The sequence below is a fragment of the Pagrus major genome, chromosome 8, assembly GCF_040436345.1.
Source record: "Pagrus major chromosome 8, Pma_NU_1.0".
NCBI classification, from domain to species: Eukaryota; Metazoa; Chordata; class Actinopteri; order Spariformes; family Sparidae; genus Pagrus; species Pagrus major.
In genome coordinates this window covers 32,377,108-32,404,314 of record NC_133222.1, presented here as the reverse complement: position 1 = coordinate 32,404,314, position 27,207 = coordinate 32,377,108, and the positions used below count along the sequence as shown (strand labels likewise).

The 27,207-nt window shown below is 40.0% G+C and overlaps 1 protein-coding gene across 1 annotated transcript; it reads right to left on the bottom strand.

Annotated features, from left to right (window-relative positions):
* Positions 1-1,859: 1,859 nt before the first annotated feature.
* LOC141001665 (uncharacterized) lies at positions 1,860-27,117 on the bottom strand. The gene is made up of 35 exons (XM_073472810.1): positions 27,085-27,117; positions 24,273-24,367; positions 22,690-22,774; positions 22,564-22,585; positions 22,420-22,465; positions 22,227-22,326; positions 21,835-21,960; positions 20,595-20,619; positions 20,411-20,504; positions 20,210-20,310; positions 19,942-20,005; positions 19,447-19,522; positions 19,228-19,252; positions 16,749-17,076; positions 15,455-15,604; positions 15,276-15,319; positions 10,429-10,805; positions 10,079-10,280; positions 9,379-9,559; positions 7,802-7,897; positions 7,493-7,690; positions 6,365-6,438; positions 5,526-5,734; positions 5,248-5,298; positions 5,047-5,133; positions 4,700-4,764; positions 4,432-4,554; positions 4,077-4,218; positions 3,818-3,977; positions 3,623-3,720; positions 3,336-3,419; positions 3,104-3,222; positions 2,770-2,916; positions 2,322-2,520; positions 1,860-2,132 (listed from the first exon to the last, which is right to left on the bottom strand). Exons 1-35 carry the CDS (start codon positions 27,115-27,117, stop codon positions 1,860-1,862), a joined length of 4,299 nt encoding a protein of 1,432 aa, XP_073328911.1.
* Between the last annotated feature and the right edge of the window lie 90 nt (positions 27,118-27,207).

Sequence of the window (27,207 nt, the reverse complement as noted above, 5' to 3'; positions counted from 1 at the left end):
CACAGGCCACTACTGGCCTGACAGACACTGACATAATCAACCCATTCACATACTGTGTGTGTGTGTGGATGTGTCTGTTTGTTTTTGACACAGGCTACTTTCGTGGACAAATTTCAGATTACAGATTAGTTAATCGGGGGCAGTTTGTCCAATTGGGGACCAAAATCTGAGGCATGGGTCAGAAGTTATGTTAAAGGTTAGGGTACATCTACGTGCTTTCTGGTTTGGTTTTTGCTGTTTTGATTTGTGGTTTACACTTTGTAGTTTGGCATGTTGTTTGTCAGGCTTTTTGTACTTAAATAGTCGTTTCAGGTCAGACATGAAACATCATTTATTCAAACAAAATCCACAAAAGACAGCTACATCAGTGACAAAATCCAATTTAAGGACATTATTTTACACATTCATTTGTTTAGAATCTCCATCATAAACACTCATCTCTCTGCCCTTACTACACACACACACACACACACACACACACAAACAAACAACATTGATAACCCTTTCTACAAATTGTCTGGCAGTATGGTTAGCTGGTATATGGGTCAATCATCTGAGGCTTTATTAATAAATAAAACATCTATACAAAATATTATAATTATTACATCATAACTGAGTCTTAAACACATTTACAGAATAAATTAAACAGTAAGCATTATTATAATGTATTAACATGTCATAATGCTGTAGAGCAGCGCAGAGATTTTACATTAATAGGAAAATGAAAATGTGATTCTTCTAAAAAAAACAAAAAAACAAATATATTTACATTGTTGTACAAAACAAACATAAAAGAAAACATAATCATGAAACATGTCAACTATAGCTGTAAAATATGTAAAGCAATGGTTTCACACATATTGATGGCTAAATAATTAAGATAGTGATGAGTGATAAATTGATCGATGATGTATACAGTATGTATTAGCATGTAAAATGCAGCATTGAGGTAATAAGAGGCTAGATGATGTTTGAGCTTGCTATGCTTAAAGTCATGATGGTCAAAGACAGACTGAAAATCTATATAAAGTAATCTCAGATGACCTGTCAACATATATTTGTAACACAAAGTCTGTACTGTTTTTCAAACATCAGCAATGCAAGCTACTCACACCAACACAAGACATGGGTAAATGACAAAACTTATAAGGCAAATCGTGGTTTTAAGTTTTACAAAAGAATCTGTACAGAGTTAGCAGACAACAACAGCAAAAACATGTGTGTATGTTTTAGAAAGACAAGAAGTTCAGTTTTGTAGAAATTACTATATGCCATCCCACGCAGAATTCAATCATCATCAAAGCTACACTGAATTCAGTCATGTGAACTCAGTGAGGATGATGTAAAAATGAATTCTGAAGAGGTAACTAGGTGAGGGATGGCTTGCTCCTACATAAGATTATCTAATATTGAGAATAATAAAGATGAACACGGTGGTGGAGGCTGAGAGAACACTGCAAAGCAATGGGAGAACATAATGAACATAATGAATCTGTACTTGTACTTACGACTCCATATTGAGAAAAAACAGGGACAGACAGGGACGCCCACAAGGTGTAAATGTTCTAATGCAAAACACAGCTCATCCTACAGCAGCTAATGCAACATCGATGACATTTGACACCAAAGTGACAAAATACACCAGGTTTTTATATTACGACTGCACAGCATAATGTAGACAGTGTGTCATGGGTCAGATTGTAATACAGTACTACCTTGATATTTTTGCATTGAAGCCGTTCCACACATTTTTTGTAAATTTACAGCACCTCCTCTCTCTTTCGCTCCACCATTCTGTCAAATTTACAGCAGATATACTCGTCATTTTTTTCCTCCTTCCCTTGTCCTTTAAAGACTTATCACAACGTCTTCTCCTTCCTATTCCCACCTTTGCTTCCATCAACCTCACTGGCACCCTCCTCTCTTCGGTTTATGGCGAGAATCTCGTCTTCGTCACCATGGCACTGGGAAGGAGAGTGAGGCCTCACAGAGTTGTTGTTGTTGTTGTGGCAATGGGAAGCGGAGCGAAACGTCGAAGAGCTGGCAGACATGGGTGACGGCGTGTCTGCGTCTCTGTCAGGTCCGGAGCTGGAGGTGGGAGATGGAGGAGGCAGGGAGGAGGAGATGGAGGGCTGGAAGAGAAGAGAAGAGAAGCGAAGCGAAGAGAAGCGAAGCGAAGCGAAGCGAAGAGAAGCGAAGCGAAGAGAAGAGAAGAGAAGAGAAGAGAAGAGAAGAGAAGAAAAAATATTAACCCTTTTTTTGTCACTGCCACATGTGCACCTGTTTCTTCTTTAGTTTGCTAAGGTTTTCACTCTGTTTACCTGTAACGAGATACTGGACTTGTTGGTCTTCTCTTTGACTTTAGCCAGAGCTCCTTTAAGTCTAGACGATCTCTCTGTCATCTCCAGGGCTGCTCTCAGCAGTCTAGGGGTCTCCGCCCTAACAGGAGCTGGCGGGACCTGAGGGGGATCCTTAGCCTCTTCTTTGGGTTTAGGTTTCTTTCCCTTAGCAAGCATCTTTCTGTGGTGGAGACAGTAGCATCTATCAGCCTCAAGCAAGAATGACATGCAGACAAAGCAGCAAAGCTATTGTATAAGTTCATTTTTCATCCATATTTTTGACACTGTCCCACAGAAGAGAAATAGTTTGGAAAGTCATACATCACTTATACAGTGCAGATACAGAGCAGAGAGTATAGTGACGGTTAAAGTGTTGTTATGGTTTCAATATAATGATTTTTGTTCATGTGTAGTGCCAGTGATGTCCAACCTGGCCTTCTTGCGGAGCAGTTTCTTGGACTCGGGATAGTGGACCAGGATCTCATTCAGGTCTTTCTTGTCCAGGATGAAGAGATTGGCAAAGCCATGCGCAATCACATTTGCTGTGCGCCTGTTATCCCCGCCTACTGCAAGCAAACTGCCAATCAGAGAGATCAGTCAGTTAGAATGCTTAATGCAAAAGTACAATAAGACATGGTAAACTTGCAGCTCCTTTAATTGTCGCAAATTTTTCTTTTTTTTTAAACTTTTTTTTTTCGGCTTTATAACTGAAAGAAGTATAACCTATGACAGAAATACTTTACATTGTTACAGAGACTCTTTACCTGATCTCTCCAAAGACTGATCCTGCTCTGAGAGTGACAAACACCGTCTTTCCATCAGGTCCTCCAACCACCTGCACCTCCCCTGCCTTTATGATGTACATCTCCCGACCCACCTCACCCTGAGAAAGACAGAAGAGGCAGGGAATGAGAGGGAGCAGGGTGGGAAAAACTGAAACCACACACAGTTGTCTTTTACGAATAAGATACAGACAAGTTTGCATATGGTATGTACCTTTTTGCAGACAAAATCCCCGGGCAGGTAAACAACAGAGCGTAGGCTTTTCAGCATGTCAAAGATCATCTGTCTGTCACAACCCTGTCAAGAGGGAGGACAAAAAAATACTAGAAAACAGTGTTTCTAAAACTGTTGATCTCTTATTGATCTCTGTATGGTTTTAATTCAGATCAGATACTCATTGAACAATGTCAGACTTCCTGCACTGTATGTTTAAGAATACTGTATCAGTCTCTATCATGTAAACTGTGCTATTATTTTCATGTGTTTTAAGAAATCCCTACCTGAAAGAGAGGGACTTTGCTGACGATGGAGTAGTTGACATCTATAGCAATGTCCAGACGCATTTTATCTGGCAACTGAGTCAGCAGCTCCTGCTCATCTGGAAGGCAAACAATATGAGGTACAGTGTGAGTAAAAGGTCAGATGTGTAATACATATGGTATGAACATGCACACATCACAGAATGCTCTCCTTACCCAGCATGCCTTGTGATTGCCAGGTGTAGTTGTACCAGGTTTTGACACGGTTCTGGACGTCTTTGGGGATTCGATAGGAGGACATGTATTTAATCGTGTTGTCCATACATGTGCGGTAGTAAGTCTGACCAGCTGTGGCTGCACCGACCACGTCACGCATCTGAGAGACAGTAAAACATTAAGTTTGTTAATCCAAACACCATCTTTACACAAAGAGATGTGGAAAGTATGAATGTCAGAATTACATTTATATACATACCTGTCCAATCATGATAGAGAAGGCAAAGACTCCAACAAAGTAGTTGATAAGTTGGAAGACAATCTCAAACAGGGTGGTGGGGTCCGGCAGACCACCAATGGTGATGAGGGTCTTCACCGCAAAGTAGTAACAGCGAATGTAACTAAGCAGAGACAAAGTAAGGAGGCATGAGAAAAAAGCAGACCAAGGAAACTGCTCTAAACTTTTGTGTGATGGAAGGAGTAGAAAATAATAAATACAAAAATAAATTATAAAAACTTTATTTTAACTGCTGTGTACTAGTCAGCCACCTTTAAACTCAGTCCTATTTTTGAAAACTAAAAAAAAATAGCGTTTGTGTGTTTATCACACCAACCTGTTGCCCTCGCCATTGTACACCCATTTTGTTGATCCTAGTCCATTAAAGGCAGAGCCCCAGTAGTACAAACAGGCGTTGCAGTGGAGACAGTAAAGAAGATAGGTGGTCGTACGTATCACCCTGAGAGACAGAGTGACACATTTGCATACATTTTTGTCATAGTGTGGCATCTCAAGGAAGGAAGACAAAGTGAGAAGAAGGACAGAAGAAAAGAGAAGAGAGAATTCTATGCAGCACAGGAAGATACCATCAGGTTGTAGCTGACCTGTAGATGTAGGCTTTGGTTAAGATGGCCTCGAGACGGTCGTTGAACTCAAAGAAGGAGTTGATCTGCAGAGGCATTGAAAGAGAACAAAAAATATCATTCTAATACCTCAATAATTGACATCTGAATTCTCTAAATTGATACATGGAGCCTTGGAAATTAACTTATCTTGTACAAGCATCATGCTTAGTGATGCTGTATTTGATATTCTCAGTGTAACTTTGTTTGTGGCTCATTAAATTTGACACACATTCTTGCTAAAAAAAAAGTGGAAGGATAAATAGTGTGTTGGTTGCCAGAATGCTGATACTGTAACAAGCTGTAATGGATTAAGTAGTTAACCTCACCTTCAGTAGTCTGGGTAAGCGAAGCAGAGGGTTGACGCCAGTTTTAAAATAGAAGAGCTCCAGGGGGACAAGGCTGGCTACATCAAACTGAAAACCAGAAAGGGACCACATCACTGACAACATTGCTTAGATGATTGACTCAATGATAAAGATTTGATGCCCAGAAAAGAAGAATATACTTATTCATCTCTAGTTACTTACTCTAAAGCGTTTGGTTTTCATGTAGTTCTTTCTCATTTCTTTTTTGTCACACTGTGATAAAAACAAAACAACTGTAGATATGACACATGAGCCTGGCAAGTAGATCTTAACATACAGTACACTAATGTAATAAATGTCATTTCAGCTGATAATAAGTACAGTATAAAACAGTGTTTCCTGTGATTTCAGCAGCCTACATCCCATGACAAAAGAATTTCTGTGATTCCTACCACAAGATAGAGTTCAATCACACTAATGGCTTCCAGTGTCCCACTCACCACTATGTCCCCTCCGCGGATAAACTGCAGCCGCGGCTGGAAGATGCTGATGTCCAGGATGTAAATGAGGTCACACAGGTAGTCGATCAGCATCCAGTAGTAAATATTGTCTGGAGTCTGGTAGGGAAAGGCCCAGCGCACTGGGATGAACCACACGTTCCAGTTCCATGCCAGAGAGACCAATAACATCCACAGCACGTACATCAGGTCTGGGGAAAGAGACAAAGGTGAGAGGGTGAAGGGAGATGAAGAAATGAAGTGAGCTGAGTAGAAAATAAGACGGGACTGAAATCAATTAGTATTTACAGATCAAGTGATGACAGCTAAACACAAACTACCATTATATGCTGTTAACGAGAGAATGGATTAATGGATTAAGCAGGATCTAATCTGTATTATTGACCAAAATTTGCATCATTTGGAACATAGTTTTGTGCTAAAGGAGAAAGAATGCATGCCAGAAAATGGACTTGCTCACAAAATCCTCATGAATGTGAAGTGAAGGGAAGAGAAAAGGGTAATGACACATAATTAGGAGACAGGTAACTGTATTGTGACAGGTTAGTACAGTAGATTCACCATTACCTAAACCTCCCAATTTCACATCGCTTTCCCTGCGGGAGAGTATTAAACAGCTCATTAAAAGAGTTTCTCATGCAGCCAAAATCTGTGTTTTAATTTTCAAAATTTGTTCAGAACTATGGCTGAAAAATTAAGAGCCTTCAGATAAGACTCATGCTGATTGCCGTTAATTGCTGAGAAGTTTAAGTAAAGCGGATTCTACTGTTCAGTATGGTACTATAGGTGGAGGCAGTGGGTGTACTCGGCTGGGTTCTCACTGGTGAAGGGGTCGATGCTGGCAGGGAAGCGGTAGTGCATACAGGCTCGTATCCATCGGGGAGTTTTCACCTTGCTGCGGCGTCCAGACTGCTCCTCCTCTGCCCCACTTTCCATTCCTCCTCCTCCTCCTCCTCCTCCTCCACCTCCTCCTGCTCCTCCTGATGGACCTGCTTGTGCTTCTCCCTTGTCCACTGGCTGAGCTGCAGGAGCGGGCTGAGGAGCTGAAGCCTGAGGAGGAGCTGAAGGGCAGCGAGAGGAGAAGCAGCAGAAGGTCAGAAGAACACATTTTGAAAACACACCAGCCCAGATTTACTAAAGGTTTAGAAAATGTGCTATAAAGGGTACAATGGTGTTAGCCTTGGCAGATTAGTCCTATAGCTGAATAATGCAGTTAGTCCTTGCAGTAGGTGGGTGGTGGTGTGTAGTGGTCTTTTGAAGAACTTTTCTGTGCCACAAATTAATTCATTTGCAGATGTTTCCTGATGATAGTAACAAAATCTCTTGGCTCAATTTATAAAAACCGCACAGTTCTTGTGAAATTAGAATATAGGTTTTTATCCCAAAAAGTCAATAACAATAAATGTCCTGAGGGTCTTGATGTACTAATGTAGAGGAAGTGCCCAACACTTTCTACACTGCATCTAACTTTGTGCTGAATGCATCAATGAATTTGTGGGTCACTTCAATACATTTTCAGGAGCTTGTAAACTTCAGCGTGCAGACAACCATACTTCCCTTTTTAAACAGTATGGTGCTGATTTGTTCTGCATCCATACCCAACTTGGATGTGCACACTGTCGAAAACTAAATGCGTATGTGTGAATGAGGGACACTGGTGGTACATCTATAGGGATGAAGGTAGGATAGTTGGAAGGCTGAACCCTAGAGAGAAGCTACAACTACTACCTCTCACCTCTCAGTGGGCAGTTTCATGTTTCATGTGTCATCTAGCTTTTTGTGTGTAGATGGCGCACAAGGTGTGGGTATGACTTTAATGAGTAGACATTTTCTTGACTGGACAAGGCTGACTCTTAACCTGAAAATAAAAAATATACTAAAACACACAGCTACTACAATCTACAAAGACTATCGTCCATTTATTTCTGACAGGTTTCGGGCTGATGTACCAGCTCAGTGTCTGTTTGTGTGTGTGTATGTGTAGAGACTCACAAGGAATAACGCTGTCTTCATCTGAGCTGTCAGGGTCAATGAGTTTCTCCTTAGCCTTCTCGGTTCTCTCTTTAAACATCCGGACCAGCTCCTGAAGACGCTCGTTGACCACTGTACTGGTCTGACTAGCTGAAGACGCTGGACGCTCTTTAAGTCTTTGAAAAAATGCCAGTGCATTATTACATGCCAACAGCTAAATAACAGTACTCAAACCTTTTTTCACTTCATTTGGTTTGTGTTTGTTTGTGTGTGTGTACAGTGCTCACATGTCATCTGTGCTGTGCAGGCTGGACTGGCTGGGCCAGGCTCTGACAGGGATGTTTGCTTCATCATCATCATCTTCACTTTGGGAGTGCAGCCTCCTACTGTTAAAGTTAAGTAGACACAGCAACGTCAATGGTTCAAATTTCAGACGGTGCACACAGTTGTTTTTTCTTCGCAAACTAAAATCCACTGTGATGTGGCTTTACTGTACATCTTGTACGTCAGTTTTTATATAAGTTATTCCTTAAAAATGATAAATGTTTTAATGTATTTATGATTGTGATTAATGCAAAATAATGAGCACTGAAAATTATGTTTTAATGAGTGAACGAGCAAAGACTGGTGAATTCAAATGGGTTAATGAATGGTGAAGGATATTATGAATGAAAGGAAATATTGACTTGTCAGCACGATGTGTGGATACGGAGATAGATGTATAATAGATGAGTCAATACAGTATTAATAAAGGTCAGATATCTTACATCTTTGTCCAGATAGTCCTACGGTTCCTTCCACTACTGTTGTGGATGGTGAGAGCAGGGTTTAAAGTGTGTGTGGGTGTGTGTTTATGTGAGAGGGACGGGGAGGGACAGGGTTTACGTGTGTGCCAGGAAAAGCAAGATATTAATCCAAGAAACTGATAACAAGTGAAGATAGGCGAGAAGTGCAAGATTGCGATGCATCTGTTTATTGACTTTTGCCACGTTATGACAATATCCATACAGCAGCCAAAAGCAATAAAAAAGCCATGCAAAAGTGAACAGTTCATTCAAAACAGAACACCACAACACAGAAGAAGAAACACTCAACAACTATTCATATAACAAACTGTCTGTGTTCTGCATAAGCACTATGTGCTGGTTTGCTTGTGTGGGTCATTTTGGCAGCAAATTGGATGGAATTTAACATTTTTCTAAGCAGCACAGTCTTTGCAGGACACTGAAATACAGACAGACCAACATATTGCTTCTACTAACTGTGATGTACAGCAGACAGCAGAGGGCAGCAGATCCATTTCAAACAGCACAAAACAGAGGTTTGTGAAGAGTTTCACTCCAAAATGATACATTTAATGATCCGCTAAAAACCATTAAACACAACTCTAGCAATGTAATTTATTGCATATTATTAAGAAAAGTTTTGAAATTTATAATCTATGTATTGTGTTTTGCCAGCTGTCAACGTTAAATTTGATCTCATTTTGGAAGAAACCACACCACTTGCCAACAACTTGCACCCTGACCTAACCCACATAATGCATCGTAATATTACTTTCTCTCTTGTGAAATGCTTTACCATGGGTGCATATAAGCTGTGCATATGTACCGTTTCACCAGAGAGAAAGAATAATCATTGTTGACAGAAAATTTAAAGCACAACAACCCAAACGATCCATGCAGCTTCCTTACTCTTTATCTCCTTTACTGTAGATGAAAAGCATGAGTGTAGAGAAACAGACATAAAAAAAATGTAATGGACACCCAGTTAAACTGGAGTTTTTAATTATTTTAATGATTAATTAATACCACTACTTATTCAATGGCAGAATACATAAATTAATCGTGCTAATATTTCTTACCTTTGACGACCTCCTGAAGGGGTCACAGGGACAGTTAGGGTTGTAAGTTTGGGGTCCTGTGGGGTTAGGATTTGGGGAACATTGCTCTGTCCCTCCCCTCCACCTCCTGTCCCCCCTTTCTCATGATCTGAGTCGACATCCTCTACATTGACGGCCGGACGAAGGCTTAGGCTTGAGCTGTCTGGAGAGGTAAAAAGGCACAAAATATCTGTTGATTAATGAAAAACATCACAGATGATGTGGATGTGCTGGGACATTAAAAATCTTTTTAAAAAGTTCCTTAATCATGTTTTTCCTTGACAAATTACCAGAATAGTTTGAGAATGTGCATGTATACTGCTTTTTCTTACTCGGTAAACGAATGAGCTGTCTGTATCTGAGCTTATATCTGAGTTTATATGAGAAATTACAGAAGAGACAACACATACACAGAAATCTACAGTCACAACACTGAACCGCTACTGTTTTTTCCTGACAGTGTGCTCAGGATCCTGAACATACTGTCAGTTTAATGACATCTGAACTCAGTTGATTATTTACTGCTTGAAAATTTCTTTATCTATGATTATTTGTATGCAATCAGCTGTTCTTTTATTTTAGTTTATCCTGATGCCACACATTATGAGACAACTGTCTAATCAATTTGACTGAGTTGAGGTTTCTACAATGAATTTCACGATCTCCACTGCTGCAAATTCACCTGCCCGTCTTATTGCTGGAATGTCTGAGTCGTCTTCAATGAAGAACGCCGGGTTAGAGAGACCTGATAGCTGGCGGGAAAGTGAGTTGAGCTGCTTTGATGGGGGGCTGACAATAGGCGGCAGGCGTGGATAGGATGGCACATTTGGCAGTTCGAGGGCGCTGCCGTTGGGGGAGGATGGAGACGGGGAGCGGGACCGGAGCTGAGGATGGTGAGCAGGAGGGAGAGGGGAGTGTCGGATGAGCCGATTGAGCTCTAAATCTTGCTGATTCTTGTCTTTCTGCTGTTTTTGCTGTTGTTGTTGTTTCTTAGGCATCGTGAGGCATAAGGCTGTTGAGGCGGTTCTGGACGTTAAGGAAGTACTGCTGCGTCCGGCTGGGAAACTGGGAGAGCTTCTGCGGGATGTTTGAAAAGCTCTGGGAAAGACTGGACAGACTGGGGCCAACTGATCCGTCAGAGCTTTTGGGCAACAACTCAGTCAGAGTTTGGGCGATATTTCGTGGGACCTGCGTGAGTCGGATCTGGGAGAGCTCTTGGCGCAATTCAGGTGGTAGGGAGGGTAGGTACTTGGTAACGTCAGAGAGCTGGGTGGGTAGCTTAGGCATGGAGGGTATTTTGGGAGTGGAGATGCCGTTTTCTTTGAAGAATGCGTTGATGTTGCCGAAGCACTCTGAGGTGTGCGGAATGCGCATCAGGCAGCTCTTTAATGCATCACAGCTGACTGGAGCTATAGAGGAGACAGATGTATAGGCAGATTCACAGTCAGGCAGAATATAAGCAAGGTGGGAGATGGCTTCAGTAGATAGTCAAACAGCAGTGTGGTCAGTCTGAATAGCGATTGGACTTCTTGATCAAGGACTTCAGCCACCAGGAAACATAGTAGGAGACATTTCAGTGCAAATCATGTCAATATGTAATTTAAATATGTACTGCCTAATATTTCTGGTGCCAACTAATGAGGGTAGTTGACTGGCGCCTAGTTGACTAATCATTCACACCCCTCGATGACGGACAGCGACTCTAACAGACATAAATTATTATATTTAAATCAAACATAGTTGCAGTTGTCTGCATGTCAATGTAACTGACACATATAGAGTCTGTAATGAAATATTTATCTGTGGAAAAAAAACAAACATAACAAATGGAATATTACATACTTCCACAGTCGTCCCCAGTGGCTTCCTCCTCCTGCAAAAAACACAAATAATATGTATCAGTGGCCAGGGGTTGGTGAGGATCAGTGGGGATTGGATATGACATACTATGTAGATTGAGTTAGGGTAAGAAAGGCTGTAAATATTTCTGATTTCTAACTAAAATGTATCTGTAATGTAATAAAATTATGTTTCAACAATATTATTCCTACATTAGTCATTAATTGATTAGTTGTCAGCTATTAAATTAATAACCCACTAATATGATTGTGAAGTTGTCCCACATTTGTTAATTTCATAGCGACCTCTTGTGGTAGCAATTCCCCCTGTAGGTTATTTGGGGCGGATGTATTAACCTGCCGGATCTTCTTTTATATGGATGCCATTGTTTTGACTGGTGAAGCTGAGCTGGTGAGTTAAGAGATGCATACAATGTGATTACAACTTTTGTTGAATACTATAAATATGTTCATGTATGCGGATTATATAGTGGATAATATGTCCGTGTCATTAATATTGTGGTTTCGTTTTATTTTGTGTCATTTCAGTTGATTGATTGATGTTCAGGTGCTAGTTAGCATAGCATGTGTGAAACAGGAATGCTTATGCGAAAATAAACACGTGAAAGACAGTAATCGGATGTCCGAGCTTGAGTGTGACACTGTTTCATCAGTTAAAGCACCCTTTACGGTGGGAGTTATTAGATCAAGGTAGTTGGTTTAATTAAATCCGTACAATGATAATGGATTAATTGGTTTAAGTAATTTTTTTTAATTACTCAGATCAAAATTCTCTGATTCAAGCTTATTAAATGGGAATATTTCCTAGTTTCTGTACTTCCCTATGACAGTAAACTAAACATCATTGAGTTGTGGACAGAACAACATTTAAATATGGCATCTTGGGCTCTTGGAAACACTGATCGACATTTTTGACAATTTTTTGACATTTTACAGACCTAACAACTAATCAATTAATAAAGAAAATAATCCACAGATCATTAGTTGCAGCCCTATGTGAAACTTTCATCACAGTGTATGTTCAACCCATGGACATTACTTTTTCAGATGTTTTGTCAGCGTTGGTGCTTTGACCGTCTTTCTCGGATTTCTGTGGCTGCTGGGTTATAGGCTCTGCTTCTGGACTGGCTTCCTTGGTCTCTGGCTCTGGCTCTGGCTCTGGCTCAGGTTCTGATTCAGGCTCTGGCTCCGCTGGCTTAACTGGTTCAGGACTTGGAGGTGGAGAGGGCGAGGTCTGCTGTGGCTCTGCTTCCTCCTTTGCATCTAGATTTTTTTTTAAATTATACATTTCATGAAATTTAAATATTAGCATACCCAAAAGTCATAAACATATATTTGCCTGATATGGATGATACAGATGTTACAGAAATATATGACAATGGATAAGATTAAGTGGTTTAAAAATCTAGAAATATTACAAAGAGTTTGCTCTTGGGCTATACTGTAGCATGTTATGCCATCTACTTTTGGTACCTTTTCCAGCTACAATCTCTTTCTAGGCGATGGTACTGTCAATTCAAAAGAAATAAAAAACTGCAATATGTGTGCATTGGTGTTGTCTTGATCTCTACCTGGTTCCTCATCAATAGATTCCTCAGTCACGACCTTCACTTCCTCCTCAGCAAGACTCTGTTCCTCTCTGCAGGACAGAAGAGGAGACAAAACAATTCATGTATCCGACTGAGTAGCGGTGTGTGGGTCTCCACATAAGGCACACTGTTTGGTTGGCTCAATATTACTTGGTCCGTATTAAAAGAATACTACAGTTAGGATAGACATGCTGGTATTTTTAGAGAAAATTACCCTAATACAGGATTTACATTGTACCCTTCAAGGATTTTGGAATGTAAAGTCAATATTTACAAATACAGACATTTTCTTAGGCATTTAGACAGGACTAATGAGTGTCTATATGTGCGTGGGCTTATCAAATGTAGTTTGCACCCTCTGGAAATTGTGATTTGACTGTATTTGTTCAGGCTAGAAACACAATAATGCTGCTTTGAGAGTAAAGATGGTAACAGGATATGGCTTACTTTTAAAAGTGTATTTAAACTGCCAGCTAAAAACTATGATACAGGTGATAATGTAAAGTTGGGCTGCAAGGCCTGTGGTGGCTGCACATTAAATAATATGAGAATTATTTACATTTTATTTTAGGGTAGAATTTCCTTGGTTTATAACGCTGTGTATCTGCAATAAGGTAATGCAGCACACAGGTTTATGTCCCTCTGCAGACACACAGATATGATGTCAATGACACTGTATTTTATAGACTGCACGAGTAACGTTATAGAATGAAAATTAGGACTAATTTTTGATAAAATGTTTCCTCTCTCGCATATTATTAACTGAATGGAAACAAAACACAGGTTAAATTACTCTAGACATATTTCACTTCATACTGGAAAATGTGGAAGCATGAACTTTACTCAGTGTTAGCTAACTAGCTTAGTAGTGTTTTCTCTCTGCTTTTAGCATAAAACTACTCTTTCGGTGACCACCTGTAGCAGACAAGCTTATGTAACACTCTGTTTACACCAGAATAGTAATTAAGATAGGGTTAAATGAAAGACAAAAACTCATCCATTCATAACATGTATTAGTCTATTACCTAACCACGATGTGTACACAACATACTCACTTTCTCTGCGTGCGTTAACCGTTAATAGCCCCGACAGAAAATGTCCACGAGCGTCGAGACACGACAACTAACACGAACTCGGGCTGCGAGGTCGTTTAAGACAAATTATGAGAATATGTTAATTGTAGAAAAACAGCTGGGAAAATATTCCATTACATCTCCGTCCATCATTTTCCCTGCGAAACAGCAGCAGGTGCACACTGTTTAGGGAAACGGTTAAGGAGGAGGGGGGAGGGGGGAGGCTGTTTCCAAGGCAAGCTGTGGTTGCTATGGCACAGCAGTGATGCTGAGGCAGCGCGCGGCAAAGATCACATAACGAGACCCCGCGGGATTTGGGACCTGACAACCCGGACCAGCACGAGACCGTCTCCTCAGTGATGGCAAGTAACTATGGACATTTTCCTGAGTAGCCTACTCTAAAGTTTAAGTTACTTTTACTTTACTTCAGTCTACTGTAACAGTTATACTATATCACATTTCAGGTAGCATCACATTTCATTAGCCTAAAAAATACTGCACTTTTTACTCCTCTGGATTAATCTGATGAAGTTACTTTGCATATTCGGATTTAACATAGAAAAGAGTTCATCAAAGATGACACATTATTAAAGATTAAACTACCCAACAGAGTACACTCCAATACAGCTCCAATACAACAATAATATGATTCTGTGTGTATGTATGGGTGTGTATGTAAATATATTTATATATAATACGTGATTTATTAATTTTACAAATAGTATATTGAATTGTATATAGTTAGATGGGAGCATACGAAGGAACACAGGTTCAGGAATGGAAGTAAATTGATTATGATTAATTACTGAATTGTGGAGAAAGGATAGGATTAAATAAGTGTATACTTCCCATTCCTCTTCGGGCATGTCAATGCTTGTTAATGGAATATACTTTGTAACAGGCTTATCATCTTATTATGCTTATTTGTCGAACTAATTTAACTTTTTGTTTTGTTTTGTTTTCACATGTCCGAAATGAATTTGCATTCATTCATTCATTCATTCATTCATTCTCTGAAAAGGGCCATATTGCTGACAATAGTTTTTATAATGATTAATGGTTTGTTTTTTTCTTTTGCTTGTAATTAAGCATATTTTGCATTGTGATATTGCTGCACTGTAAAATAATTTCCATCCAATCTTTTATCACTCAGTATTTCATTAACATTTGATCATCAGTTCAACACAGTGCTTGAGACAGTGACAACATTTGGAAATGTAATCTTGAAATAGATCAGTAATTGTCATCAGGATAGTTTGTTAGTTAAGTTTTAAAAAAATCAATATAAACACTATTGGCACAGAAAGGGAGCAGTGTAGAGTAGCACCCATTTTTGCATTCTTACTGTGTGACTTTACTTTGGTCCACCACTTGGATCTCCTCTTCTTGTGGTGCCGGCAGCCTGGTCATAGTGAACATGTGGTGTCACATCACTTGGCAGTGATGCTCCCATTGCCAAAATGTCAAAACACACACACACACACACACATACACACACACTTTCTGTCTCTAACTCTGATTGAACACAAGGTCTTACTCAGCTACAGGCTCATCCAGCAGTTCTTGACTCCCCAGTGAGAGTTTGATGGACTGGCCCTCACTCGCCATCTGTCTAATGGCCATCTCAGCTGTCTGCCTGGCCACCTCCTCAGCCATACGGGCCATCTCCAGGCGCTCCTGCATGAGACTGAAGAGAGACAGGATGCACTGATATCACTGTGCTGTGAGGTAAATGTTAGTAATTTCTGGATGTGACAGGAGTCTTCTTCCTTTCGATTACAACGCTAAAACAAGTCAATTTAGCCTTGTCACTATGTTTGGACCACTGTGTATACTTGTGTATCTACTACTAACCCTAACACAACTGAGTAATCTCAGATTGCTCTTTAATAAAACTGCATAGACAGAAAAACTATAAGGTCATGAATGTCAGACAATGATGATGTTTTAACTAAGACTTATTTTGAACTCTGGTCAATTTATTCCATAAGTTGCATAGGGTGAATATAACTGATGATGCTTTGATAGAGCTCTTAAATATGTTTAATGTGGATATTTTACAATTGTGTATATTTGCAGCATTTGTTATTGAAATGCATGTCTGTTGGCTTAACTGGAAAAAATATTATTGGTTAGTCAGAGTCAAAGTGTTGTGGACGTTTTCAAATTAATTTAATAAATACTCTAAACTGACTTGCATATATTTGAATTACTATTTGATATGATAGGGGGTATTTACATCCATTTTCTTCCAATGGAAGTGACTTATAGGGAGAAATATTATGCTCATTTTCAAGTTCGTAATTTTATTTTGGGTTACTACTAGTATAGGTTTACATGCTCTAATGCTCAAAATACACATCAGTTTTCTCATACTGTCCAGTGCTGCAGCACTGTATTCACCCTTTGTCAGAAAGACGTCTTTCAGATGGAAGGGGAATACCCAGTCTCTGATTGGTCAGCTCACACATGCCTGAGCCAGCACCGCTAACAACAACAGAGCAGCTCTGCTAAATCAATTCTTACGTGCCAAACTAGCCGCAAGAATTATGCAAATTTAGACATGGTGATGTAGTGTGATGTCAAAAAATCACAGATTTAAAGGTGGGACTACTGATGAGGTGTTTCAGGAGCAGTGTTTTCTGTGTGAGAGAGGAGCTTCTGCTGGTGCAGACTTTGGCCTTGTTAACTTTCAAAATCTTTTACATGCACAAGAACCTACAGTATATAAAACACTGAAGGAAAGGGAAAAAAAATTAAAAAATATGTCTCCTTTAAAAGTGGCTAATAATTGAGCCTCTGACTTCCTCCACCCTCTTGTTCCCTCTTACCGTTCCTCCATGGTAGCCAAAGCTACATCTTCTGCCTCCCTTTTGATGCTCTCAATGAATGGCGTCCAGCGGCCCGTCTGGGTCTCAGCATCCTCTTGAGACATTTTTGTCCCACTCTCTGACTGTTCTGCTTGTGGGTTGGTATCACTGCACTTCTCAGACTGCAGTGAATTCAACTGCTGTGAGGCTTCCTGCTGTTGGTTTGCTGTCGGTGGAGTCGGTGGTGGGGATGGTGCTGCAGCTTTAGACTGATGTTCATGCTTCCTCGTGCCCTCGTTGTCTGAGTCCACATCTTCTAGTACCATGTCAGGTTTGAGTTTGACTGAAACTACAAGGGGTGATATGTGTGTTAGATGCAAGAGACATGTGGTTGACCTTGGACATGTTGGTGATATGTAAACAGGTATACAGCTTTGACACAAGTTTCTTCATTTGTCTCATGTCGGAGATTTTTGAGAAGTGGAAAACATCCACTTCAGTTTTCAGTTATTAAATGGAATTTTATGTGAAAGATGTATGCAGATAATGGAAGCTGTCCCAAATGGGAAAGGATGCTTTCAGATTTAAAGGGTCTTGGGAAGTACTACTACATATGTGAAAAACTTAGTATAAAGCTGTTTGTGTCTCCTCCAGTAATGTCACTCAGTTGCTAAGATGTATTGTGGGTAATGTAGGCACCAGGTTTTGAAAAGGAAGAAGAATGTGTTGATTAAAAAATGTGATATCTGGCTCTGTTGTATTGATTTTGATCATTTGTTTTCAAACTGCCCATAATGAGGCTGACAATGTTATAGTGCAATGCAAACCAGTGGACTGCTTTTCAAAACCTGGTGCCTACATTACCCACAATGCATTTTAGACCTCACTAGAGGCGATTTATCAGATTACATACAGCTTCCTCTGGAGCCACAAAAGGGATTATACTACTTTTTTCACATATTCAGTCGTACACCCCAAGACCCGTAAACAGAAACGTGGGTATTGGGTAGGTTATTGATAAGAACACCACATAAATAATTTCACACAGAATCTTTATTATTCCTGCAGTATCCTCACATTACAGTATGAAATGATATGTTCTACCATCTTGTCTCTGTGACAGTCAACATGTTTTTAATATGAGCAAAGTATATGGTTGTTTCAAATCAAGTCAAACCCTCTGAAACAACAGCACACCACCCTGGGCCACATTTGACAGTTCAAGGCTCTAAACATAGATCAAGTGGATCAAAACAGGCCTTAGAGTGCACTAAATTGAGGTCAAACAACCGAAATGCGAAAGTAATAATCTTGCAATTGTGTTGTTTAACCTCAATTAAACCTGTGGAAAAGCTTTCACCAACTGGAACATGATCAAGACCCAAAATGAACTCAACTTAACAGATTCTTAAAGAGTAGGACCTATACATTATAGGTTATTTATTAAGTACAGATATAGTTTTACTTTATCCATAAACAATTCAGTAATGAACGAGCATAGCTGCCATTTAATTATCATTTCCAGATTTCTGTGAATTGGGATACGAAGATTTGACATTTTATGCTAAAATGCTTCTAAACAGAGACAGTTGTGTTTATATGAATCTCCTTATTTTATATCTCCTACTGCTCTCTCTCTGGATATGAAAATGGCAACATGAATATATAGTATACATTGCCATAGGTTAAAGCACAATAGTGTATCAGAATAACATCCTGTCTGCAAATATTTATGTCTCGCACCTACAGGAATTTCAAATAAATGGCAATTACTGTGTCACACAGAAAATGTGCAAATTAATATCACAAATACTGAAGACAAAACACATCTAATTACCTTTATGATATACAGTACATCTTTTAGTTGTATTTCAGTGCACACATCATAAGTTGTAATACATTCATATGAAACTGTATTGAGTACAGTACGGTGAGTTTATATCTACATTCTTGTAGTATTTTAGAGCTGCCTGATTTCTGTGCTGAGCTGCAGGCTGCACAGCACCTGTAGTACAATGTGTCTGTTGGTATCTCTCTCTCTCTGTCTGTCTGTTTGTGTGTGTGTGGGAATCGGAGCGTCCCCCAGTCGTCTCCTCCTGCTGTTTAAGGGGCTCGCAGCGCCTTCCCCCCTGAAACAGAAGGAGAAGAGGGACTGAGTTAGGCTCCGACCGTCCGACCAAAACACCTCTTCAAAAACTATGGGGGGAAGAACAAGAGGGTGCTTCAACAGAAAACACATATACAGCACTTTTCAAATATTACACAGATCTACTGGAGTTATCCATTGTTATTAAAGAGGTGTTTTTTGTTATTTGAAGGCTTTAATCTCTGGTGACTTAACACTTATGTAAGAAAAAAACATTGTGATGTACTATAGGTCCACTTGATTGAACTGTGAATTGTGGCACTCAGGAACAATGGTACTGTCAAGGAAACAGCAAGTAGAGGGTTTTCTTTAACTACATGAAGGTATAATTAAGTGAATACAACTTAAACTCACCTTTCTTTAGAACTTCAGCTGCACCCTGAGAGCAAAAAATAAAGAAAGGAAGGAACAAAGAAAGAACAGTTGTATAAGTTGCATTGCTCTCATTATAGTCATGGAAAAGTTATACTGACAATACTCTAGAAAAGATGGATGGTAAAGGAAAGGTTGACAAATTTAAAGACCAGAAGAGGGGAGGGAAGAAAGAAACATTCATTTATTCCCAAAAGTTACCTCAGCATCATCTTTGGGTGGGATGGCTGGCTGAGGAACCTTCAGGCCCAGTCCTGACATGAACCAGCCGACCACACTGTCAACAGACAAAATAATGAACTGTTTGCTCTGAAGACCTTAGATACAAGTACTTGTGCTTACAATTATAAATGTAATTTCAATAAAAAATGTAAAGTGTTGAAGACATCTTGGTTGTCAATGTTTAGTAAAAAGATGGATGGAGGTAATCTTAAGCCAATTAAGACTCATTGGATATACTGTGTGGATTAGTTCCTTTTCATGGAAGATATTTCATCACAATATGAAAAGAACAGATGTAAATAACTAGATTAAACATTGCTGAATCCTGAATCCAACTCGTGTATGCGGTTTACTGGCACATAAAATTCATATTTTTCCCATAGAGATTATTAAAGTGTCGTTTTACCTTTTAGCTTGTCTTGGTAAAAGCGAATAACTTGCTCTAATCAAAAAGGACAGTGATTGAAAACGTACCCTGAGGCCTTGCTGTCAGTATCCAGTGAGATGCCACTGAGAGATTCAGGTGGTGGAGACAAAACTGGAAAGAAAGACATGAAGTTCAGTGTAAAAAACAAGTATTCATCCAAGAAAGTCAAAATATGTCCTCAGAATAATGGGGATTTTAAGTCTTAAAGGTTTCAAAGTGGTAATTTATGAGTTGTGACTGTTGATGCCAGTGTATGTAGGTTCGTGCTCCTGCCCACTGGTGTGGACAAAGACACTTTTGTGTGTGTGTTCATACTTTTGTCCAGAGAGGAGCGAGAGGACTTGGGTGATGGTTCTATTGGTACGGCACCAGGGGGGACCGGCTGAGGGACCATATGCTTTAGCCAGTTCACCACGCTGCAGCAGGAAAAAAAAGAAAGGTCAGACCCTCACATGTTTATAGGTGTTTTAACTACCCGTGCTGATGTGTGTGTAGTCATGTGTGGTTCATACTCACTTGGGAGGAAATTGATGGGACACACTCTCTACCTCCGACACCTCATCTTCTGATTCCAGCTCCACCACAGGGATGTGTGGGAGGGGATCATAATCTGGACAGACCAATCAGAGAAAGATCAGCTAAATTGCTAATATTTAATCATTAATTGAAATATAATTTCTTGTGAAAAGGCAAAGCATACCCGGCATTGTTGCAACTTCATATACCTACAGGAGAAAATACATAAAAGGGCATTTAAAGTCAAGCAAACAGAGGATGGCTATACGTTTCTTACTTAAGTAGTGTAACAAATTAGGGAATTATAGTTGTATTATCAATGAATGAGTAATCAGGATATGTGATATCTGAAACTTTGTATCCATTATATCAACGTGAGCCCCACGGAGGTTAATAATTTGTTTGTCCATCAGCTCCACACCATATAGGCCACATGTGTGTCTCTCCATGTAAGACATTACTGAGGTCAGGGGGGATATAAATGGGTCTCACTGGGGCAATAAACCTCACATCCCACATGGGCCCCTTTTATGTCCACACCTACAGTACGGCATGCAGACTAAAAGTTCAGACAACGAGGGGTTCAAGTGGGGCCATTATGGGCAAATGTTCATCTCATACAATAATGTATGAACTGAAAATTGATCAATCCTTAAAGGTGCAACATGTAAGATTTTTTAAAAAACATTCAAAACTTGTGTTGCAGAGATATTCCTTGAAGTTAGCATGCTAACCAGCTAGTCCCTAGCCAGTTTGTACCTCAAGACTTGATAGTCTGATAGTAATCAATGGCAACTTTCTCCGAGCCTCAGCCAATATGATGTCTACCTAAACCGAGCTAACTAGCTAATGAAAGAGACATTAAGCAGCATTCAGCAGTTACTCTGGTGATATGCTGCCCCCTATTTGTTTGGTGTGTGAATTTAACAGGTGGCCAATTCTTAGATATAGCACCTTTTGATATAAATATTTTAATATATTACTTTTGGTAATGTGACAGTGATGTAACAGTGAGCTTCATGCGTTGCGTGCAGAAATCACAGAGTATTTCAATCATCTTGTGTATCGCTGCAGCCGTGAAGCCTCCAAGTGGGTTGAATAGCAACGAAGCTATTGGAGGGCTTTAACCTGGCTAAGCCCCCTGTAGATTCCTGTATAAGCTTAATCCTTACACATGATTAGTATTATAAACCTGTGGGGCAGTATTAAGTTGTTTGAGTCAAATGTCGCCTAATAACATAAACCATGGTTTTGATTACCTGTGGCTGATTGAAGACCCTGCTTTGATCATATTGGAGATGCTGTTCCTCGATGTTTAGATATAATAGGATTATTTATATGTCAAATAAGTTTTAGGTTTTGTTCTGATGCACTAATTTTGTGGATGTTGTTAATCTGTATGACTAAATGTCCTTGTGTCTCACCTCAGTGTGTTCCTCAACGTCGTCAGACTCTTTGTACTTATCATCGGGCTGAGGCAACACCTTGGTCAGACCCTGAGTGACCCAGCCTATCACTCCAGAACTGGGGAGAAAAACAATTGAATTTGACTTTGCGGAATGCATTTAGCAATATCTACTCTTATCTGATCATACTGTACCTTTCTCCATCCTCCCCTGACTGCTGGACAGAAATGAAAAGGAAGAAAGAACATTGAGAGGCCAAAAAAGTCTAATGCAAACTTGATAAAGCTACTTCTAAATTCATCAAGACAAAACAACAGTTAAAGTTTTTACAAGCCAAATATTATTTAGTTTATCAGTCTGATCCCTTGATTGAGCAGGCTACGTGTCTACTCGAACACTGATACACTCACCCTGGTGTCAGCCCTGCTGGGGCGAGGGGAGCCAGCAGGTTGAGGCATGGCGCTGACGAACCCATTAGACAGCCAGCCTAAAACTCCAGTCTGGGCCTGACTGTAGAGGAGGTGAAAAAAAGATGGTAAGATGTCAGTATGTCGACAAACAAACACTACTTGTACTTAGAAACTAGTGGACAGAGAGGTTTACCTGTCCTCTGAAGCCTCATCTGTGTTTTTTAGCGGAGGACTCTTCACTGTGGGATAAGACAAAAACCAAAAACACTCATGTTTTACATGAATTCTCACACATAAGCAGACAACTGGTATAAAACAAGTAGAAATTAATCCTCACCGTCTCTGCTTTTGTTGTGGTCCTATAAGGTCAGAAAGACAAGAGACAGAAAAGAGTGAGAAGGAAAACATCAGAAATGACACTGTATGTGTGCTGGTGTGTGTGTTTTTGTGTTTGTTGTCGTACAGTAGCAGAGGCCTTCCCAGCTTCATCTGTCCCAGAGGTTTCAGGGGGTTGGGGGACCACTTTCACCACCCAGTTAAACATCCTGCTGAACACACACACAAACATAATCGTCAGCCTCTGAAGAGCCCTTCATCAAACATTGTTGGTTATATTGATGATAATGATGGTAACTCGTAATAATGCAGCTACTTCATCTGTCGGACAGAGAGCCCTCAACTGGAGCCAACGAGGCTGATTAAGCTTTCTTGCCTGACCAAAATTGACTATTTTTTCCTGTAGATCTTCAAAACTGTCTATATTTCCTCATCAGACACACTTACAAACTTTTATAGTGGCAGGTAGTGCTTGAAATATGAATTAGAAAATCTTTGTGTCATTAATTTAAACATCAGTCAGGTTGTTGTTGAGGATCTATTTAATTTGTTTCCAGTGCGTAACGTAGACAAGCCTTTTTAAATCCACCAATTAACCTAAAGAAGAGATAGAAATCAGGTTCCTGTCTTTAACGCAAGCTCTCACTCAGGAGTCAAAAGTCAGAGGAGACTCAAAAGGCAGAGGGCCGGAGGTTAACCTCATTCAGGCTCCAGTGCACCATAAGCTGCTTTACCAACAGCTTCCTCAGGTGACAGAAGGTTAAATCAGTGAAATCAGTCACAAATGTGCAGAAAGAGGACATTTTGCCTGGTCCAGCACACTGGTTCGAGACTGAGTTTTAGAGAGCTAGCAGGAGGGCCACCTAATCTCAGATGTGCATTATATCCGTCATGACAGACAGTTTATCAGCCTGTTGAGATAATCCACTTCGGTACAGCAACAGGGGGAAAAGTGGCTCACTGAACCTGCAAGATGTCCCGCTAATTGACCGCAGCAGACAAGTCGGGGGCTGTCCTAGCTGTCGTGACAGGTGATTTCTACATGTTAAAATCCCTTGAGAGCATAATCACTTTTAGTCAAGAGTTTCTTTTCCTAAAAGGTTCAGTGTCTTTCATTTTATGCACTGCTTCCTGGAACATTATAAAACCTATCTGGGCATGAAAAAAAGTTTTCCATATCTTTGTTGACTTCCCCATGGCAACAAGTAAGGTCTGCATCGTGGATCTACTGTATGAAAAGAGCAAAGGTGACATCCACTGGATATAAAATCCACACCCCTTGTATCCCTTCCATCCCTCTTCTCTCACATAATCTCAGTTTTGTAGTTTTGGATTAAATAGTGAAGCTCTACCATGTAACTAATCCACAGCCTTCCTCGCTGCGTAAGGGCCCAGATCAACTCCTGACATTTGCCCTCATCACACCAGAGCATTCTCAGCCATCAGAAGAGCAGAAATCAGAGGAGGATACCCCATAGATGTTCTTCTTTGTCGACTGATTGTGTTTGTAATTCAGACTCTGCAGTGCAGGCTTTGACAAAAGCAAACCAGAAGCTCTAAAGAAACATCTAATTACAGCAACACCAATGTTTCAGCTCACTCACCTCTAATCAGCAGTTTGACCAACCAAGTTAATCGTATGTTAAATAATGCATTTTTCTACCCCTGTGCAAAATAACTAAAACATATTTCCCTTACCTGCGTGTCTACAGGTGGCTCTGCATGCCGGTGGCGTAGAGGTATCCAGAGTGCGGCACGGCCAGCACAGGTCTGCTGGGATTGCCACAGCGGCTGCCTCGGGCTAACTGGATTAACAAGCACCACCTGAAGGTCAAGGCACAATCCTGGACCGTGAGCCACCACAGATTAGCAGCAAAGAAACGTATCATCAGGTGATCATCCCTTTGTAACCTATAAACTAATATGACCCCCCAAAAGCAACAAGCAACAGGGGGTGATATTCACCTCACAGAACTACAGCCTTCAGGGGTTCGTGATAGAAAGTGCACTTTTTTCACCAGTTGCAGACTACAACTATTCAGATATAGTACAAGATGAAAAAATACTATTAAACATATTTGCACATCTGGTTAATGAATTTGGGTTTGTATTAAACACGTAAAACATCTTTTCTCAAAGAATAGAACTTTTTTCATCTCAAAAGGGAGATAATTTGTTTTTACAATTCAAGTAAAGTAAAAAAAAAAATGCATGTTTTCAAAGCATTTATCTCTTTTGCACTATATTCACAATGCATTTGGTGTATGGTACAGCTAGAGACCCCTACTCTCTCCTCCACCTTGTCATCTCTGTCCTTATTATCTCCTATCCCATCCTCATTACAGTTTTATCCCCAGCAAGTGACGCAGGGCCTCTACTGACTAACCAGCGATGAGCTATATAAAGTCCAAAGTCAACCTTTTGACTGTATGGTCATAGACAGTCAGGGGGAGAAAGTAAAGCTTATTAGTCAGCCTCAGGGTCTGGCCAGGAGTCTGACAATCTACTTCCTGGCCACAGCTCTAAAAAAAAAAAAAGAAAAAGAAAAATGTCCTGTTCTGGGCGGTTTTAATCACTCGCTGTAGAGCCTTCCTGTCCTGGGCCATGCACGGACCATGCTAGTTTGTGATGTTTGGAGGGGCATGATCAATAGGTTGGGAATCACTGGACTAAAATACCAAACTGTATTAAAAAAAGTGGTCAAAACTCAACTTTGGCCAGCTACAATAATATCTGTGCACAGTCAAATAATGTAATAAAATAATGTGTCAGTCACAGGGTACATTTTCCCGCATAATCAGTACTTTTGATATTTTTAAGTATTTTACTTATGTAGGAATTTGAGTAGAGAGCTTTTTCTTGTAACAGAGTATTCCTACATTGTTATTGGCTATTTATAATTCAGAATTCTTCTTCCACAACATTTTAACAGTGAACATGGAGGAAGAGAGGTGATCGGTTGGATTAAAGATAGACAATCAGTATGGGGGAAAAGAAAGAAGGCGAACACAAGATCAGGATGGTTAGAGGAGAGAAAACATGATAAATTGTACATGTGGACATACATTTGACAGACAGCAGGTTCTCAGTGAGCCACAAAAAGGAAGACAAAAAATTCAGGTGAGGAGATCACACCACATCAAGTGAGGCCTGTTGTTGTGTTAAAGAAAGGGAACAACAGAACAATTTATGGTGCTGATGAACCAGGAGGCATTGGGCAGATCCCATTATCAGCTCAGTAGGGGATAAGCTAGGAGAACAGGCTGATGACACAGACCCTTGCCTCTTGGCTGGAATATGGCAGCATCACAGTGGCCTCAATCCTAATTGAACATCTGGATAACAACACATGGGACAGTTTGGGCAAAGGGGAGATGAGCAAACTGACAAGGGTCTTTCATTTTGGGGAAACTTTGCAGGAAATCACCTTTGGTCATACGATCCATTTTTGGTTGAGTGAGTTCATATTTAATTTAATGTCAAAGAACAATTGGTTTAATTGGTGTAAGGAGAAAGAGATCGAGGAAAAAGGAAGAAAAACAGAGAGAGACGATGAAAGAGGTGAAAGAGAAAGCGGCTGCAGAGGTAAAGCCAGTGGATGATCTGTGATGGAAGATAATCCTGATTAACTCTGACATAAAGACGTGCAGCAAGGTGCTCACACTCACTCACTGAGGACCTCATGTGCACACATTAATACACTCTTACATACATTATCTGTTTATCTGGTGGGAAAAGTACCCAGATTCTTTACTTAAGTAAAAGCAGTACATGTATTATCACAATGTAAAAGTGATCCATTACAAGTAAAGTTGTTTTTAATCAAACTTTTACTTGCTTTACTTTAGCTTATCATCAGTGCATTGGTGTCATTTACACCGGGGGCACTGGGGACATGTCTCCACCACCTTTGCCAATTTTGTCCCCATCCCTTTTTAAAAGCATAATTTGTTTGAGGATGTCCTAAAAAGTAGCTTGAACCAAGAAATGTTAACCAATGAGAACGCTTTGCTCTCCATCAGCACCTTCTGAAACTAGCTGCTGCTGATTCTGGTGCCAAATTATGACAAAAATTGAACCCAGGATCTAACATGTACAGTACACCATGAACTAAATACACGTTTCTAAATATATGAATTAATTGTGTGGAATTTTAACTTAAGAAAATAAGATCAAATGAATTGAGTTTGTTTCAAAATTGTGGTTCATAGATAGAAATAATCTCATATAATCTGCTCATGTCCTCACATGTGAATATTTACATCTTGGCTCATTCACTCTGGTGGCAGCAGAAAACAGCATCGAAACAACAAGATGGTTTAACGCAACATCTAAAGATAAGATTTATTACATTTAACTGGCGTTTTTAATGATATATTGTTTCTACAGTGATGTTGGTCTGGTTTGATTGCCATGGTGTTGCAGCTATGGATGTGATGCATATGGATGACTGCTACTTGTGCAGTAAATGTTGTTGTGTACGTTTATATTGCTAACATGCTAACCGTATTTTCATGTCTACTCTGTAGTAGGCGAGGCCCTTTTGATGTGCCATTATTCCCATTGTAATTTTCAATGGTGATGTCATATGATCCCCTCATTACATTGCAAGTCACATATGTTAAAGACTATTTAAACAATGTTG